The sequence below is a fragment of the Halictus rubicundus genome, unplaced genomic scaffold (assembly GCF_050948215.1).
Source record: "Halictus rubicundus isolate RS-2024b unplaced genomic scaffold, iyHalRubi1_principal scaffold0044, whole genome shotgun sequence".
NCBI classification, from domain to species: domain Eukaryota; kingdom Metazoa; phylum Arthropoda; class Insecta; order Hymenoptera; family Halictidae; genus Halictus; species Halictus rubicundus.
This window is the reverse complement of record NW_027488585.1, coordinates 1304157-1324039: the sequence shown is the minus strand read 5'-3', so window position 1 is coordinate 1324039 and position 19883 is coordinate 1304157. Positions and strand designations below refer to the sequence as shown.

The following is a 19883-nucleotide window of genomic DNA, read 5'->3' as shown; positions in this document are numbered from 1 at the left end:
TCCGGATCGGCTGAAGGTGGCCAAGGCGTAGATCGACCTGATGCTGCAGCAGGGAATAATTCGTCCCTCCAAGAGCGCATGGGCCTCACCGCTACACCTTGTGCTTAAGAAGGACGGCAAAACCCGACCATGCGGGGACTACCGTTCGCTCAACGCTCGCACTGTTCCAGACAGGTACACGCCACCTCATATCGAGGATTTCGTACAATCTTTGTACGGGAAACGGGTATTTTCAAAAATGGATCTGGTTCGCGCGTATAACCAGATTCCCGTCGCGCCCGCGGACATTGAAAAGACGGCGATAGCGACACCGTTTGGTTTATACGAATTTTTGTTTACGCCGTTTGGTTTGAGAAACGCTGCGCAGACGTGCCAGCGTTTTGTCGATCAAGTTACCCGGGGGTTAGATTTCGTGTACGCGTATATAGACGATTTCTTTATCGCGTCCGAAAACGAATCGGAACACCGGGAACACTTACGTATTTTATTCGAACGTTTAAACCAACACGGGGTCGTTATCAATCCGGCGAAATGCGTTTTCGGCGTAAGCGAAATCGAGTTCCTTGGGTACAGCGTGACCAGGGATGGGGTAAAACCTTTACCTGAGCGGGTCGAAGTAATCGGGGAATTTCCCAGACCCGACACTATTAAAGTTCTACGCAGGTTTCTCGGGATGGTAAATTTTTACCGCCGCTTTATTTCTGGCGCGGCTAGTTTTATGAAACCACAGCACGAACTATTAAAAGGGTCGAAGAAGGGAAATTCACCCGTGCCATGGACAAAAGAGGCAGAAGCGGCTTTTGTGAAAGTCAAGGCCAGTTTAGCGAACGCCACGATGCTTGCACATCCAGCACCCAACGCACCGATAAGCGTTGTGGTTGATGCGTCCGATTATGCTATCGGAGCAGCTTTGCAACAGCTCATAGGCGAGAACTGGCAACCGTTGGCATTTTTCACAAAAGCCCTTTCTGCCGCGCAGTGCAAGTACAGTGCGTACGATCGCGAGCTACTGGCAATTTATATGGCCATAAAACGTTTTCGGCACCAGGTAGAAGGTCGGCATTTTATAGTTTTTACCGACCATAAACCCTTAACTTTTGCTTTCAAGCAAAAGCTGGATAAATGTTCGCCTCGTCAGTTTCGTCACTTGGACTATATTAGCCAATTTACGACTGACATTAGGCATGTTAAGGGGTCGGATAACATTGTGGCCGATGCATTATCGCGTGTCGAGGTAATAGCCGTAGCTCCCGATCATACCACACTGGCACAAGCACAAGAAAACGACCCAGAACTGAAAGGGATCTTGGAATCGAACTCTTCTGCTCTTTGTTTAAAGAAGACGTTTTTCCCCGGTTTCAATGTTAGTTTGTACTGTGACTCGACTGACGAAACTGTGAGACCCTTTGTTCCGACGCCATTACGACGAGCAGTTTTTAATTCGTTGCACGGACTCTCTCATCCTGGGGTTCGGGCAACACAGAAATTAATAACAGAACGTTTTGTATGGCCTTCAATAAATAAAGATTGCCGAGACTGGGCACGGCATTGCATTTCATGCCAGCGATCAAAAGTCACTCGACATGTCGCAGCCCCCGTCGGCAACTTTGACAATCCTTCCGGCAGATTCGAACATATCCATATTGATATTGTAGGACCAATACCGATGTCTCAGGGATTTAGATATTGTCTTACGTGTATCGATCGGTTCTCGCGCTGGCCGGAAGCCATACCTATCGCGGAGATCGACGCGGAAACAGTCGCGAGAGCACTCATAAACACGTGGATTAGTCGTTTTGGCGTTCCTTTGAGAATAACCACTGATCAAGGACGCCAGTTCGAATCACGGTTATTTTATGAGCTATCGCGTATGATCGGCGCATCTCATCTCCGTACGACCTCCTATCATCCTCAAGCTAATGGGATGGTCGAGAGATTGCACCGACAAATGAAATCAGCGATTAAATGCCACGAGACGGATAATTGGGTTGATATATTACCAATTGCCCTACTCGGTATTCGCACAGCCCATAAAGAGGACTTAAAAACGTCTTCCGCGGAAATGGTTTACGGTTCGGGCATCCGTCTTCCGGGAGAATTCTTTGTCACGGGTCGGGAAGATTCACAATCGGATTTTGTGAGTCGGCTTCGGCAACGTTTCCGGAAGTTAAAGCCATCGCCAGCCACGCATCACGGTACACGTAAGACGTTTGTTTTTAAAGAACTGTCTACGTCCCCTTATATATTTTTGCGGCACGACGCGGTCAAAAGTCCGTTACAGCCGCCGTACGATGGGCCATTTCGTGTCGTTAAACGCGGAGACAAAACGTTCGTCATCGACATCAAGGGCAAGGAAGTCAGGGTCTCAATAGACAGGTTGAAACCGGCTTTCATTTTGAACGATGACATTGACGAAAACCCTCCGCAAACTATCGTTTGCACATGGACAGACGATACAACAGTAACGCACAGTACGACCGACACGACCGCAACACACCGTACCGAGGACAGACCTGTTTTACGACGGTCAGGTAGAAGAGTTCGATTCCCTGATCGTTTTCAGGCTGGCCTACGTTAGACGGTGTTTGAGCAACACGTGTATATATTTGTACGAGTGCGTATATGTATTACTTTTCTTTATTATTTTTCTTTTTTTACGGCAATAAATGGATATGTATAGTCGTTAAGACTGTGTATATAGTAGTACTAGGTAGTATTAATTTTTTTTAAGATCTTGTATATAGTAATTTTAGTGTCCTAGATGTATTTTTTTGTTTTTATCCTTCCCGGGGTAAATTGTACAGTTAGCATTAGTGTTTTATACGTATCCAATTTTTTTCTTTTTACGCGTATAGTCGTATTAGTTTTTCTTTCTTGCCGTATATATATATTTTTTTTTCTTTCGTAGGTTTAAGGCGTGTACCTTAAGTAAATGAGCCGGATTTGCACTTGCGACTACGCGCAAGCTAGTGTATAGCAAAACGCTCTTACTTTGTAAATATTACCAGTTAGCTAGTTAGTTTTTTTTTCTCTTTCGTTCTAACTGGCGTTTTCACTGGTAAGGGGGTACTGTGGCGACCATGGTGCGTGGGAACGTGGAATTTTCGGACGCGGAAATTCCATCCTTCTCAAGTGGGTACCATGGGAGGTCGGGTTGAGGGCTTGGTCATTTAAGTGACGATTGCCAGAACCTCGGCTCGACCGTTACAGTACCCTTAAGAGTGAAGTCCCCGGATGCAATGTGTGGGGGAGGAAACTTTCTCCATGCCCTTGTGGGGGTGGAGAACCTCTCCTTATTTTAACGGTTTTTCGGGGTCATTATTTAACGCGCCTCAGAAACGAGAAAGGCAGAAAGCTTTGGACTCTCGCGGAGAACGATAGCTCCAGAGAGTTTTAGTCTGAGTCACCCGCGACGGTTTTGTTATACGCGACGTTGAGTTTCCGTATATTTTGTCTTCGCATTTTTCTCGTGGACTCAAGTTTTCTCGTTTTGTTTTATAGTCTTTATTATTTATTAATTGTTAATCGTTCTCGTGAATAAACTATATTTTTTGTTACCCGTGAAACCATCGTACAACATAACATTTCATTTACCCCACGTCACCTAAAGACGCAATAGGCAGCATTTCCAAATCATTATTCGGTACACTCGACGCAGACGACTTGCAACTCATTGACGAAAACTTTGATAAATTGTACGAAGCTAATAATAATATTATACAAATAGTTCACAATCAGACGGCCATGATCAAATATATACTCAACACGACTAACACTCTGTTGGGAATTTCTGCGAGGAGGGGATCACAGCCACCGAATGGACGAAAACCACAAAATAATGACAATCGTACCCACATGTACTAGCCACTGTAAAACTCTTATATATTTTCCTTGTACATATTCCAATAAATGACGAGGATGACTGGATCGACGGCGCGTGCGCGACGTCGCCACTGCGTTCCTCCTCGCGGCCCGCGAGTCCCAAGGTGGATCGAGCAGCTTGGTTACTCTCGCGGGACGTGCGGGGGACGGGCCTCAGGAGCGATCGCGATAACGGCCGATCGCAGCAGTCTTTCTGTACTATCAACATTCGACAGGTCTCAAGTGTTTTTCTCTGTGTATTCCTTGCGATCCTCGTTTCGTCGGGCTTTTTCCTGCCACTCCGTTTCTGCGAACTGACGGAAATCTTTCACAGTGTTGAAAGATCCGATGAGTTCGCAACACACTCAGCTATTCGAACGATTAAACAGCAAATTACTTGAAAGTAATGTAGAAGCCCAAATAATGGCCAGACTCATATACACTCGCCGAAATTTCTATAAAGTCATCGTCATTTTCATAGATATTTTTAAAATATTACAATTTCTGTTGCTTTATCGTATCTGGCCTTGTGCTTTGTTGACACTCGGATAGAAGGACCGCGCACTCAAGACCGCATTGTTTACTATTTACGTTTTTTTTAATTATTTCTGCGTGGTGCAGAACACAAGTGCGAAGTTTCTATAAAGTCACTTAGTGTTTCTCTGGATTCTGAGCAGAGAACTACGGGAAATTGCAAACATTCTAAAAGTATTAGTATTAGAACTCATAGAAATCCTGTTTTTTTATAATTTGATTCGCGTGTAGTACAATGCCGAGAGGAAAAGTACTAACAATTGAAGAAAAAGCATCGATCGATGCTTATAAAAATATGGGCTGCTCTAATCGCGCAATTGCTAAGAAAATTAATCGGTCATATACTGTGATTAATAATTATATCAATTTACGTGAAAATTACGGAAAAAATCATTTTAAAGGTGGTAATAAAAAATTGTCAAAGAGACAACATTCATTATTAATGAGGTCTGCGGCTAAGGAAACGAAAAATGCAGCACAATTGCGAGCTGAATTGGAGCTCCCAGTAACAAGAAGACGTGTGCAACAACTTTTAAATTATTCTGGGCAATTTGTGTGGACAAAAATGCAACGTAAACCAGGCCTTAAAGAAACACATAAACAGGCCCGTCTTGATTTCGCACGGGCACACATGTCCTGGACGAAAGAGTGGGAGTCTGTCATTTTTTCAGATGAGAAAAAATTTAATTTGGATGGGCCTGATGGCTGTAAATATTATTGGCATGATCTGAGAAATGAGAAAAGTGTAACAATGAGTCGTAACTTTGGCGGTGGTTCCCTAATGATATGGGCTGCGTTCAATGCTGACAAAAGGACTCCAGTGTGTTTCATAAAACACAAAATGAATTCTGAAAATTATACGGATTTGTTAGACATGGTTCTAATACCCTTTACAGAAAATATTGAAGATGACAATTTTATTTATCAGCATAATAATGCTGCAGTGCACGCGTCGAAGCACACAAAGCAGTGGCTTCTTGAAAGAAATATCAATGTTTTGCCATGGCCTGCTTGTTCTGCGGACATAAATCCTATTGAAAATGTTTGGGGTATCATTGCGCGACAAGTTTATAAAAACTGCAAACAATACAACTCCATTAGCGAACTAAGGGATGCGGTGATTGAAGCATGGGCGTCTGTTAAAACAGAAACGCTACAAAAGTTAGTTTCGTCAATGCCCAATCGCATTTTTAATGTAATTCAAAAAATGGAGGTTACACTAAATATTAAAATAGATATAATAAAAAAACAATTGTTAATTTCAACTTTATCCGTATAAAACGAAACTGACATTATAGAAATTTCGCAGTCTGTTCTGTGTAAAATTATATTTTTGTTTTCTTTTATCAATAAATGTTATACTTATGTTTTGAAATCGGCGTGTATGCTTTCTTTATGTAATCCCGAAATGCTACCAAATACAAATTTTTCATTGGTAATGGTATAATTATAAGAATTCATTACAAAACACAGTGACTTTATAGAAATTTCGGCGAGTGTATTTAGATAGCATGATTACCGAAACAAGTGACACATTGAATTGGATCCTTAATGCAATTCTGATAGGAAAATCAGGAACACTTCACCCCGAACTATTAGATCTAACAGAATTTTTACAGCATCTAATTCAGCTACAGAAAAGTACAAAAACACACTCTAGTCTTGAAATCAACGAAGGGAACTTACCAGAGCTAGTCAGTATCAGTAAAGCCAACATCCTGACACGCGGAAACACTTTAATATATCACCTCGAAATACCTATGTTAGAAGACGGAAACTGGCAAATCAATAGGGTATATGCATTACCACAAAAACACGGAAGTACCTTTGTAGGGTTGTCACTAAATAGTGATCTCTTGTTAACGAAACATATGGAATATATATCAGTAGATCATCAATACGTAAAAACTCATTGTACCAACTACCACGGCCATTACATTTGTAAGAGAAACGGACCTAACCATAGCGCTACAAATGCACAAGATTTTAAATCTTCCCTCCTACACAATAGGTTCAACAAAAGTTGTAGATTCAGTGTCTTCCTCATCAACGACGTATCCTATGTACCTCTAGGCGATTCTAACAAGTATCTCGTAATACCAGGGAAACCCATCACCCTTAACATATATTGTAAAACCGCTACCGCAAGAAAAATTGAAGTACCGCACACATTCTACTCCACCACACCGTGTATAGTAACTACAACACACACTACAATGAAATTTAGTGGACAGCCTAAACCATTTGAATACCAAACTAGGTTCATAAACTTAACACAAACATTTAACATTGTAAATCTCGACGACATTCGAGATACGCTGCCACAAGCACCTACTCTCACACGAACATACACCGATTTCGAAATTTCACTAGATAACCTAGACAATAAAATAAGCAAGTTCCGAAATATGAAACGCATCACAACGTGGACGTCAACCGGGTGGTCCATACTCCAATGGACAGGATACATCGCCATCGCAGGTTGTTTCATCTACGGGCTCAACAAATGTGGGGCCTTCCACCTGCTCAAGACCTGTGGAGGACTGACCCTAAACATTTGCTGCATCTCCAGCAAAGCCACCATCGAAGGCGACAGACGACAAACAACAATCTCGACTGCTCCACCAGAAGATGAAGACTTCTTCAGACCCGTACATAGAACCCCAACCGCGAAATTCCAAGAACCCACCATTAGACTTGTGACGGGTATCCGTCGGGGTAGAGGAAGTGCCGACTCAGCCGGCTGCCAGGGGTCGGTAGTGCCTCGAGGAGGAATGAAGAGTGGCCTTTTTGTGGTAGAATACTCGTGTCTTTATTGTCCCTGTTATGTACAACGGTTGCCCTCAGGTGGCGTGATCGCGGCGGCGGATCGGTAGCGCGGCGGCGGTTCGGACTCGCGGCGGTCCTGCGGCGGTATCGCCTCGTTGTCGGGGAGTCGGTCAGGTTTAGCAGGACGGTGCCGCAGGCTTGCGCCCCTCGGGGGAGGGATTCCGGCCCGTTTGCACGGTGCCGGCTCGGACGAGTTTCCCGTAGGCTTGCGCCCCTTGGGGGAGGGATTCCGGCCCGTTTGCACGGTGCCGGCTCGGACTAGTTTCCCGTAGGTTTGCGCCCCTCGGGGGAGGGATTCCGGCCCGTTTGCACGGTGCCGGCTCGGACTAGTTTCCCGTAGGCTTGCGCCTCTCGGGGGAGGGATTCCTGCCCGTTTGCACGGTGTAGGCTCGGATGCAGGAAAGGGGGTGTCTGGCGGGAACGGCGGTTTCGGTAGGAACGGGGTGCGGTCGGGTTGGAGGTACAGCGGAAGTCTTATGTGGCGGTAGCGGTGCTCGGCGGAGATCGGTTCTCGGACTCGCATCGGATGCCTTGCCTCAACTGCCCCGTTTGACTGTTCTCGTGACCTATTTATGTGGGAGCGCGAGCGTTCCCTCCTTCGAGAAGCGTGGCCACCGTTGCGATCATCGAAGATTCGGGAACGCGGAAAAACAAATAAAACGCGCGGAGGCGCCGGGCCTGGGGGTCTTTCGTCTTCGAACCACGAGCGTGAGCAGTTGATTGTACGTTGAACCTATTTTCTAGACCTTTCATATTAAATTCTTGTTTTATTGAACACTTTGTTAGTCCGTTACCCGTCTCAATCCTACAATTGGGGGCTCGGCCGCGATAAAGCCAAAATTTCGATATAAATCGGTACGCGATCACTCGTGACGATTTTGAGACAACAGCGTAACGGGCGAAGAGAAAAGCGAAACGAGGCATTCGTCGGTACGGTACAGTTATCGCGCAAGTAAATGTGAAAGTGAAACAATAAGTGAGTGATAACTGACGGAACAGCACGAATTGCTTTAGTGAAAAGACTGATAAAGGAAAAGTGAAAGAAGAAAGGGGAACAATGGCAGATGGAATCAACAATGTGATAACCGCCTCATGTTCGGAAGAAAGCGAAATAGACGAGACCATCTTGGACACGCGAAAAACAAAAGAGACCAAAATAGACGAAATGAAAATACAGGAATTAAGGAAGAAGCTGAAACAATTACATTTAAACACGAAGGGCACGAAATCAGAACCGAAGGAACGATTGAAAGAATACGAAGGAATGCAGGATGAAGAAGCGGGAACTGAAGAATCGGAATACGAAGAGTTCGAATCTGAAGAATCCGTAATAGAAGAGAACGAGGTTGAGAGAAAACAAAGAAAAAAGATGAAGAAACGACAGATGGAAACACAAACAAGCATATTCACGATCCGCGACGTCGAGGAATCATTGCCGTGTTTCACAGGCGATGACAAATTGTCGATCCGCAAATGGCTCGCCGAATTTGAAGAAACCGGTGCACTACTGCAGTGGAATGACTTGCAGATGTTCGTCTATGGGAAAAGGATGTTGAAAGGGTCAGCCAGGCAATTTTTGACATCACAAAGTGGTGTTACCTCTTGGAAAATTTTAAAGGAACGATTACAAAAAGAATTTAAAACCGTGGTGAACAGTGCTCAAGTGCACGCACAGCTGTCAAGACGGAAGAGGAAGCCGCACGAGACAGGACGACAGTACATATACGCAATGATGGAAATTGCTAGCGAAAGTAATATAGAAGACAATGCACTGATCGAACACATCGTAGACGGCATACAGGATCAGGAACACAATAAAATGATACTGTATCAGGCAGATACAATCGAACAATTAAAAGCTAATTTAGATGTATACGATCGGATGAAGAAGAAATCGGATCGGAAAGTATATCCGAAGAAAAAAGATGAAACGACAGGAAGCAGAGAAAAACCGAATGTGGCAAGCAAACCACGGGCACCACGCTGCAACACCTGCGGAATACCCGATCACGAAGCAAAGAAGTGCCCAGAACGCGGAAAAGGACCGAAATGCTTTAAATGCAACAACTTCGGACATATCGCAAGTCGTTGCCCAAATCAAGAAAACAGTAACAACGCAGTCAGCGTAAACTGCATCTCCAGGTCAAGAACGACACGCGATATACGAATAAACGATATACAGTGCCATGCTTTGATCGATTCTGGAAGTGAACTTTCGTTGATTTCAAAAGTAAAATATCAAGAAGCAGGCTGTCCCTCGCTCAAAGCAACACCCACGGTTATTACGGGAGCAGGTAACGCACTGACGCCAGTTATCGGCACGTTTGAAAACCACGTGAGGATAGAGAACGAAGAATACAATCTGAATTTGTTTGTGGTACCGACGCACACGATACCATACGACGTGATACTGGGGCAAGATTTCTTGGCGAACGTGGAAATACAGCTACGACAAGGAGAAATAATAAAAATGCAGAGGATACCACCAGCAACCGAACAAGCAGAGGAAGTTCCAGTCAACGTCACCGACGGGAAGGAGGAGGCAGGGAAGGACCGGGAAGAAGCAGACACGGAAAACAACAGTGAAACAGTGTGTAGTGAACTGATGAGAGTGTTGTGCACCGAAGTGAATGCTAAAGAATTAGACGTCGAGCGTAAATATTAGGACAGATTAGAGATCCTATAATATCATCTATCCTACACTATTCTCTATCCTATCCTATCCTATCCTCTATCCTATCCCATCCTCTATCCTATCCTATCCTCTACCCTATCCTATCCTCTATCCTATCCTCTATCCTACCCAATCCCCGATCCTATCCTCTATCCGATCCTATCCTCTATCCTATCCTATCCTCTATCCTATCCCATCCTCTATCCGATCCTCTATCCTATCCTATCCGGTATCCTATCCTATCCTCTATCCTATCCAATCACCTATCCTATCCTCTATCCTATCCTATCCTCTATAATATCGTATCCTCTATCCTATCCTATCCTCTATCCTATCAAATCCTCTATCGTATCCCATCCTCTATCCGATCCTCTATCCTATCCTATCCTGTATCCTATCCTATCCTCTATCATATCCTATCCTGTATCCTATCCTATCCTCTATCCTATCCAATCCCCTATACTATCCTATATACTATCCTATCTTCTATCCTCTCCAATCCCCTATCCTATCCTGTATCCGATCCTATCCTCTATCCTATCCTATCCTCTATCCTATCCTATCCAATCCTCTATGCTATCCTATCCTCTATCCTATCCGATCCTCTATCCTATCCTATCCTGTATCCTATCCTATCCTCTATGCTATCCTATCCTCTATCCTATCCGATCCTCTATCCTATCCTATCCTGTATCCTATCCTATCCTCTATCGTATCCTATCCTCTATCGTCTCCTATCCGCTATACTATCCAATCCCCTATCCTATCCTATATCGTATCCTATCCTCTATAATATCGTATCCTCTATCCTATCCTCTATGAGATCCTATCCTCTATCCTATCCTATCCTCTATCCAATAATATCATCTATCCTATACTATTCTCTATCCTATCCTATCCCCTATCCTATCCTATCCTCTATCCTATCCAATCCCCTATCCTAACCTCTATCCTATCCTATCCTCTATAATATCGTATCCTCTATCCTATTCTATCATCTATCGTATAATATCGTCTATCCTATCCTATTCTCTATCCTATCCTATCCTATATCCTATCCTATCCTCTATCCTATCCAATCCCCTATCCTATCCATTATCCGATCCTATCCTCTATCCTATCCACTATCCTATCCTATCCTCAATCCTATCCTATCCTCTATACTATCCTATCCTCTATCCTATCCTCTATCCTATCCTTTCCCCTATCCTATAATATCCTCTATCCTATCCAATCCTCTATCCTATCCTCTATCCTATCCTCTATCCTATCCTCTATACTATCCTCTATCCTATCCCATCCTCCATCCGATCCTATCCTCTATCCTATCCTATCCTCTATCCTATACGATCCTCTATCCTATCCTATCCTGTATCCTATCCTATTATCTATCCTATCCTCTACCCTATCCTATCCTCTATCCTATCCAATCCTCTATCCTATCCTCTATCCGATCCTATCCTCTTTGGTATCCTATCCTCTGTCTTATAATATCATCTATCCTACACTATTCTCTATCCTATCCTATCCTATCCTCTATCCTATGCTATCCTCTATCCTATCCTATCCTATATCCTATCCTATCCTCTATCCTATCCAATCCCCTATCCTATCCTCTATCCTATCCTATCCTCTATAATATCGTATCCTCTATCCTATACTATCCTCTATCCTATAATATCATATACCCTATCCTATTCTCTATCCTATCCTATCCTCTATCAGATCATATCCTCTATCCTATCCTATCCTCTATCCAATAATATCATCTATCCTATAGTATTCTCTATCCTATCCTATCCCCTATCCTATCCTATCCTCTATCCTATCCAATCCCCTATCCTAACCTCTATCCTATCCTATCCTCTATAATATCGTATCCTCTATCCTATCCTCTATGAGATCCTATCCTCTATCCTATCCTATCCTCTATCCTATAATATCATCTATCCTATCCTAATCTCTATCCTATCCTATCCTCAACCCTATCTTATCCTCAATCCTATCCTATACTCCATCCTATCCTATCCGCTATCCTAACCTATCCTCTATCCTATAATATCCTCTATCCTATCCAATCCCCTATCCTATCCTCTATCAGATACTATCCTCTTTCCTATCCTATCCTCTGTCCAATAATGTCATCTATCCTATACTATTCTCTATCCTATCCTCTATCCTATCCTCTATCCTATCCTATCCTCTACCGTCTGCTTTATTATATACTATCCTCAATCCTATCCTATCCTCTATCCTATCCAATCCCCTATCCTATCCTCTATCCTATCCTATTCCCTATCCTATCCTATCCTATCCTCTATCGTATCCTATCCTCTATCCTATCCAATCCTCTACCCTATCCTCTATCCTATCCTATCCTCTATCCGAACCTATTCTCTATCCTATCCTATCCTCTATAATATCGTATCCTCTATCCTATCCTCCATCCTATCCAATCCCCTATCCTATCCTCTATCCTATCCTATCCTCTATAATATCCTATACTACATCCTATCCTTTTCGCTATCCTATCCTATCCTCTATCCTATCCTATCCTCAACCCTATCCTATACTCAATCCTATCCTATACTCCATCCTATCTTATCCGCTTTCCTATCCTATCCTCTATCCCATAATATCCTCTATCCTATCCTCTATCCCATAATATCCTCTATCCTATCCTCTATCCTATCCTCTATCTTATCCTATCCACTATCCTATCCAATCCCCTGTCCTATTCTCTATCTGATCCTATCGTGTATCCTATCCTTTCCTCTATAATATCCTATACTCCATCCTATCCTATTCGCTATCCTATCCCATCCTCTATCCTATCCTATCCTCAACCCTATCCTATCCTCTATCCTACCCTATCCTCTTTAATATCGTATCCGCTATCCTATCCTATCCTATCCTCTAACGTCTGCTCTATCCTATCCTATCCTGTATCCTATAGTATCCTCTATCCTATCCTATCCGCTATCCTATAATAACATCTATCCTATCCTATCCTCTATCGTATCCTATTCTCTATTCTATCCTATCCCCTATCCTATCCTATCCTCCATCGTCTCCTATCCTCTATCCTATCCAATCCGCTATCCTATACTCTATCCTATCCTATCCTCTATCCTATTCTATTCTCTATCCTATCCTCTATCCTATCCTATCCTCTATCCTGTCCAATCCCCTATCCTATCCACTATCCTATCCTATCCTCTATCCTATCCTATCCTCTACCCTATCCTATCATCTATCGTCTGCTCTATCCTATCGTATCCACTATGCGATCCTATCCTCTATCCTATCCTATCCTCTATAATATCCTATACTCCAACCTATCCTATTCGCTATCGTATCCTATCCTCTATAATATCGTATCCTCTATCCTATCCTATCCTCTATCCTATAATATCCTCTATCCTATCCAATCCCCTATCCTATCCTCTATCCGATCCTATCCTCTATCGTATCCTATCCTCTATAATATCGTATCTTCTATCCTATTTTTTTTTTTTTTTTTTTTTTTTTTTTTTTTTTCGAGGAGGTAATCTCGTTACGGATACCCGAACCCCCCCCGGGGGGGGGGTGGTCCGGGTTATGTGGGACTCCTCGGCTGGTTGGTGCAACGCCGAGTATACCCACTAACTCCTCCCCGTCCGTCCCTAGACTCCTGGGGGCACCCGTGCTCTGCGCGCGCATGTCAATCCGGTGTGCCCCCGCCTTAGCATACCACCCAGGGGGGGACGCGGCCCCCTCCCGTACCTACTCTATCCGAAGGCACCACGCAACGGACGACGTGGCGCCTTCCCCCCTGTTAGGCCGCCCGATGAGCATCCGAGCCCCCGCTCGAGATGCCCGGCGGCCTCCGGGGACGCCGTTGGTGACCGAGTGTAAGGGGATATCCGATCCCCCGCCTCGAGATCATCAAGGGCGTCCCCGCTCGCGTCAGAGGCGTCGCAACGGGGGTACGCCCCCGGGGCGTACCCTGCGCCGCCTCCCCCCTTCGGCCGGGATCGTGATTACGCTCCCGATCCCGTTCCGCAGCCTCCTTCCGCAGCATAACCCGCTCGCAGAAGGAAGCGAACCCCCTCCACGCCTCCTCGCCACCGGCTGCCGCAGCGACGACAGCCGGGAGCGAGAGGTCGTGGCCCACCGCGCGCCGCAGGGCACGGCGCTCTCCCCCCCATGCCGGACACTCCTCCAGAGTGTGTTGCGCCGTGTCCCGCGGCTCGCCGCAGTGGTGACACGCCTCCTCGGTCTCCCTCCCGATGCGACACAGGTAGTCGCCGAAGCACCCGTGCCCGGTCATCACCTGCGTCACACGGTAGGAGACCCTATGCCCCATCCATCCCCTGTTCCATTGATCGAACACCGGGAGGATGGCCCGAACGGCCCGCCTCTCGCCCTCCCTCGTCCCGGGAAGGCTATCGCGCCACTCCCGGGCTGCGTGCCGCCGAGCATGTCGCCTGAGCTCATCCACCATGAGCCGCGCCTGATCCGGGGCCACCCCCCGGAGCCGGAGTTCCCTGGAGTGCGTATGCACATCCGCCAACACGCGGGCCTCCAGCTCGAGGGGGATCAGCCCCGACATCACCATCGCCGTCGCGTATGAAATGGTGCGGTACCCCCGCACGATGCCTATGGCCAGCCTGCGCTCGATGCGACGCAGCAGCGACCGTGTGCCGCCACTGCGCCCCCTAGCCAAGACATCGCGCGCCCATACAGGGGCTCCGTACAGGACCAAAACTCGCACCACCACCGCGAACAGACGACGCACCCGTCCACAGGGTCCCCCGAGATTCGGGAGAAGGCGACCGAGCGCAGCGGTCGCCCTCTCCGCCCGGGGCGCCAGCGACTCAAGGTGGCGGTCAAAACGCCACCGGCCGTCAAGCTCGAGTCCCAGGTACCGCATCTGGGACCCGACCCTGACCATCCCCTCCCCCACGCAGATCCAGCACTGGGGAGGCGCCGCCAACCGGGCCGAGCGGAGAAACCACATGGCCCTGGTTTTCTCGACGGACACCTCTAGGCCCAGCGACCGGATCGCGCGCACCGCGCGCCACGCGCCGCGCTCCTCCAGGCAGATGGCCTCCTTCGCATACCTCCCGGTGGCCAATACCAGCGTGTCGTCGGCGTAACACGTCAGGCTGACCCCGGGAGGCATCTCCTCCCGCAGGACGCGATCGTACGCAAGATTCCACAGCAACGGGCCCAACACCGAGCCCTGCGGAACCCCGCGCACGACGCCCCTGCGCACCATCCCGTACCGGCCGGGATACTCTATACCCCTGTCGGAGAGATAGCTCCCGATCACCCTTCTGAGATACAGAGGCACCCGGTGGAAGACCAGGGCCTCCATTATCCGATCCCAGGGGACGGTGTTGAACGCGTTAGCGATATCCAAGGATATCGCCAACGCAACACCGCCCCCCCTCGTACAGGCCTCCGAGAGAGCCCTCACCCGCCGAATAGCGTCGACGGTGGAGAGACCCTCCCGGAAGCCGAATTGAACCCCGCTCAGATCGGGGACCCCTCCCGCCGACAGGTGCCGGACGAGGCGTCCAACGAGTACGCGCTCGAACAACTTCCCCGCCTCGTCCAGCAGACAAATTGGCCGGTATCCTGAGGGCGAGTCCCGGGACTTGCCCCCCTTCGGAAGGAGGACCAACCTGCCCGACTTCCACTCCGTGGGGAACACCCCCTCCCTCAGACAGCCGTTATACAGCTGCCGGAGTTCGGCGGCGAGTCCCCCCTCCAGGGCCAAGACCAACGCGCGGCCCGGCACCCCGTCCGGGCCCGGGGCCTTGCGGCCCACCCGCCGCGCCCTGGCCATCGCCTCACCCAGCTCGCCGGCCGACACCTCCCACTCTGCGGACCAGGAGAGAGGCTCCTGTTCCCAATGGGAGCGGCGCAGTTGTCCCCCCTCTCGCGGGAAGAGGGACGCCACCACTCCCTCGAGCAGGTGGGGGTCCATCGACTCCGTCACCGGAGGCGCCCACGCGCGCAGCTTGTTCATGACAAGCTTGTACGGGCGCCCCCATGGATCGGAGTCCACCGTGCCGACGAGCTCCGACCACGCGTCGGCCTTGGCCCGCGCGATAGCCCTGCGGAGAACCCCGAGCGCGGCTCGGTACTCCCCGCCGAGCCTCGCCGTCGCCTCCTCGTCGTCGCGCCTCCTACGCGCTCGGCCGAACCGACGCCGCGCGGCATTGCAGGCACGCCGGAGCTCCGCAATGCCGGCGGACCACCAGTACGCCGCCCTCCTGGGGGCGAACCGGCTGCGGGGCATGGCGGTGTCGCACACCGCCGTCATTACCTCCCGCAGCCGCCTCGCCCCTTGCGCAGGCGCCAGCTCGGACAGGGCCGGCCCCGTCCATGTCGCCGCGGCTACCGCGGCCCCGAACGCGTCCGCGTCCAGCCGCTTCAAGGCCCATCGCGGCCGTCGGTCCCCCCGGCCCGGCCGGGAATCCCGCGCGTGGAGGGTGGGCCACACGTCCATGACGATGGGCGTATGGTCTGACGCAATCTCTATCTCCTCGGCCACCCTCCATCCCGACACCCGGCGCACGGCCGAGGGAGTCCCCCATGTCAGGTCGACAATCGAGACCCCCTGCGGACGCACGCACGTCGGCGTGGATCCCCGGTTAATCAACCGGAGATCCAGGCCGGCCGCCCAGGTTAACACCTCGCCACCCCTAGTGGTCGTCCTGGGACTCCCCCACGATACCGCGTGGGCATTGAAGTCTCCCAAAACGAGAACCGGGCGGGCGCTGCACCGCGCGATGCAGCTGTTCAGCCCGCCCAGGAACCCCCGAAATTGATCGAGGCCACAGCTCGGCGAGATGTAGATCCCGACAACCGCGATGTCCCCCCATTGCACCGCCACGAATCCCTCGCCCCGCTCCAGAAGGGAGACCGACGGGGACCCGGGGCGGCTTCCCGCCACTATTACTACGGAGCCGATCTCGTCCCCCACCCAGAAGGGGTGTTCGGGGATTGCGTACGGCTCCGCCGCAACTGCCAGCCCAGCCCCCCACTCGCGCACGGCTTGGACAAACAGGTCCTATGCCGCGCGCGAGTGGTTGAGGTTCGCCTGCAGAACCGGAGTAGGATTAAAAGTACCTACTCTAACATGGGCTCTGCAGAGTCCCCTCCCTGGGAGGTCCGGGCCCCCGGCGCTGTCTGCGGCCGCTGCGCGGATGCAGCCCCAGACGCGCCCTTCTCTTTCGTCGCCGCGCGGCCCCTCTTGGGAGCCGGGGCACACGCTTTGGCCCCGAATCTATGGCCCGATGGTCTCCCCAGGTCCGCGCAGAGCGGACACCTGGGGGCGGCCTTACAGGCCGAAGCCCGGTGCTCCGCCGCCCCGCAGCGGTAGCACATCGCGCCTCTGTCGACCGCGCTCTTGCATGTCGCCCGCGTGTGCCCCGTCTCCAAACAACGGAAGCATTGGAGGGGCCGCTCCCTCAGCGCCTCGACGCGGGCCGAGGACCAGCCGACCAGCAGCCGGCCTCCCGCCAACACTTTCTTGACGGCCGCGAGGGGGCCCTGGGCCCAACAGGAGCCCAGCGCCTGCTCCGAGGCGGGTCTGCGGATCTCGCCGACCCGGAACTCCGCCGCGGAACACCCCCCCGCCGCCGCCAGCGCCGCCGCTACGTCCCCGGGCGACACCGAGTCGTCCAGGCCCGCCACGCGCACCTCGCCGCGCTTGACCGCCTGGGAGACCTTAACCCCGGTCCCCCCAAGCGCCTCGGCGATCCTCCCGGAGAGGGCCCGTGCCTTCTCCTGGCACCCCGTGCCCCTGACCTCCAGGAGGATCCCGCCGGTTTTCGACCGCCTGGGAAGCACCCCCGACTCGATCCCGATAGCCTTGAGGTCCACCCTCTCTTTTGCCCTGGCCATCACCTCCGAATAAGTGAGCTTGCAGCTCTCGGGGATGGTGATGGCCACTGCTCCCGTTTTGGGGGTGCGTCCCAGGCCACCGTCCCTCCCGGCGGCGGGCTTCGCCGCGCTCGCGCCGCCCTGCACTCGTGCGCCGCCCGCCGCCCTCGGCTCCCTCGCAGCCTGCAGCCGTGAAGCGGCGGCAGCTGCCTCGGCCGCGGCTGCTCTCGCCGCAGCCTCCTCCGCGGCCATCTTCTTCTTGGCCCTCTTCGCCGCCTTGCTCGTCACCTCCATCCACGAGGCCGGGACGACCGGTGGCGGAATGATAACGGGGGGCACCACCCTCACGTTGGACACGACCACCGGTCCAGTCCCCTTGGTGACAGACGTGGCCGGCAGAGAAGCCACCGGCGTCGCCTCGCGCGCCGACTTACCCTCCGCCCGGAGGGCCGGGGCCAACCCGGCCAGAATCGTCCGGAACCGCTCCTCCATCCGGGCCTCTAGCTCCCGGTTCCTGGCCGTTATCAGCGCGCCAACCCGGAGAAGCAGGGCTTCGGAGTCCAAAACTCCCGCTCCCTCCCCCGACGATCCCATCGCCTCCATCCCCCGCGTACGGACCCCCGCTGTCGAGGAGGCGGGGGGCGCTTCCCCTATTGGCGCATGTCCCGCCCGGCGACCGCTGTCGGTGTTCGCCCGCCGCCCGGCCTCCATTGACCGGAGCCTCGCCCGGAGGTCACCCGCCTCCTTCGCCAGGGCCGCGTTCTGCTCGCGGAGGCGGGCCACCTCCTGGCTCCCCTGCCACGCCATCCCGGTAAAGCACCGCTGCATCAAGGTGGTGCAGTGGGCCCTGGCGACTGCAGAACAATCCCGCAAGTCTTTAGCCAGGTCCCCCTTGAGGCCCTTTGAGACGGTGGAGACTCTCTCCACCCTCAACATCGCCTCCTCCACCTCCCCTACTAGCTGCGCTGTCGGCATCCTCCCACCCAGCTCGATGAGGTCATCCACCCTCCTCGTCTGACTCCTCTCGGCGCGGCCGCCGAGGGCCAGATCCATGGTGGGCGTCCCCGACGAGCCCTCCCCGGGGTCCGTCCGCGACACCGACCCGCCGCGGGTGTGCTGCCCCCCCTCTAACCGGGCACGCTTGGGGTCAGAGACCCCAGATGTCGCGCCCCGCTTCTCCGCGCCCCCGCGCGTCACGATCGAGCCGACGGAGCTCGAGATGGAGATGATTGTTTCATCCCCATCCGAGTCCTCGTCCGCGATGACCACGACCGCGTCCTCCCCGGCAGTAATCGTTGCCATCCCCTCCCCGTCAGTGACCGCTGCCGTCTCTTCCCCCGCCGCAGCTGCTGCCGTATCGGCAGCCTCCCCCACAACATCAAGGTTTTTATTATACGATTCCATATCTGGTCCCACGAGATTGGCAGGAAAAAACACGTCCGCCCGGGCAGAGCCTCCTTGCCCGGGTAAGGCTAATTTCAACTGGAGTTCGCCAGGTATCCAGAGATGGTGCGCTAGTGGCTGATGTACCCCACCAGCCGCGCCCTGTAGCCAGGGCGTACCCTCTCACCGCGCACCTAAGCTTAGGGCATTAGGGATTTTTATAGAGGTTATCATCCTCGCGGCCCGGCCGATTAAGGCAAGACCACCGTTCCGGTAAAACATGACCACCGGTTTACGGCAAGGGCCCTGCGGCGACCTCCCCGGTCGTTATCGCAGGACCCATTCCGCGGTTTTTTATCCCTCCGTGTGAACCTTACCGGCAAGGGAGGCCCTGCCAGGATCCGAAGATCCCGCCGGCATCGCCTCATACATCATTGGGACTACTTTCCGCGGAATACCCCTCGCTCCGTTAGCAACACACAACTCTGTGTGTTCCCAGGGACCACCACGAGGAGGTCGAGCGTAGAGGATTTTAGGGATATGACCGCCACCACTGTGGCATACCTAGTAGTGGATCCGAGTCACCACTACTAAGCCCATATCCCCTCGGTCCCCATCCTATCTTCTATCTTCTATCCTATCCTATCCCCTATCCTATCAAATCCCATATCCTATTCTCTATTCTATCCTATCCTGTATCCTATCCAATCCTCTATCCTAT

At 51.2% G+C, this 19883-nt stretch overlaps 1 protein-coding gene across 1 annotated transcript; it reads left to right on the top strand.

Moving 5' to 3' along the window:
- Nucleotides 1-1870: 1870 nt before the first annotated feature.
- Nucleotides 1871-2578, top strand: LOC143363375 (uncharacterized). The gene has a single exon (XM_076803970.1). It carries the CDS (start codon nucleotides 1871-1873, stop codon nucleotides 2576-2578), a length of 708 nt encoding a protein of 235 aa, XP_076660085.1.
- The last annotated feature ends 17305 nt before the right edge of the window (nucleotides 2579-19883 follow it).

What these genes read in the sequence shown, in the direction of transcription:
- LOC143363375 (XM_076803970.1), top strand. Translation starts at nt 1,871, where the DNA reads ATGATCGGCGCATCTCATCTCCGTACGACCTCCTATCATCCTCAAGCT.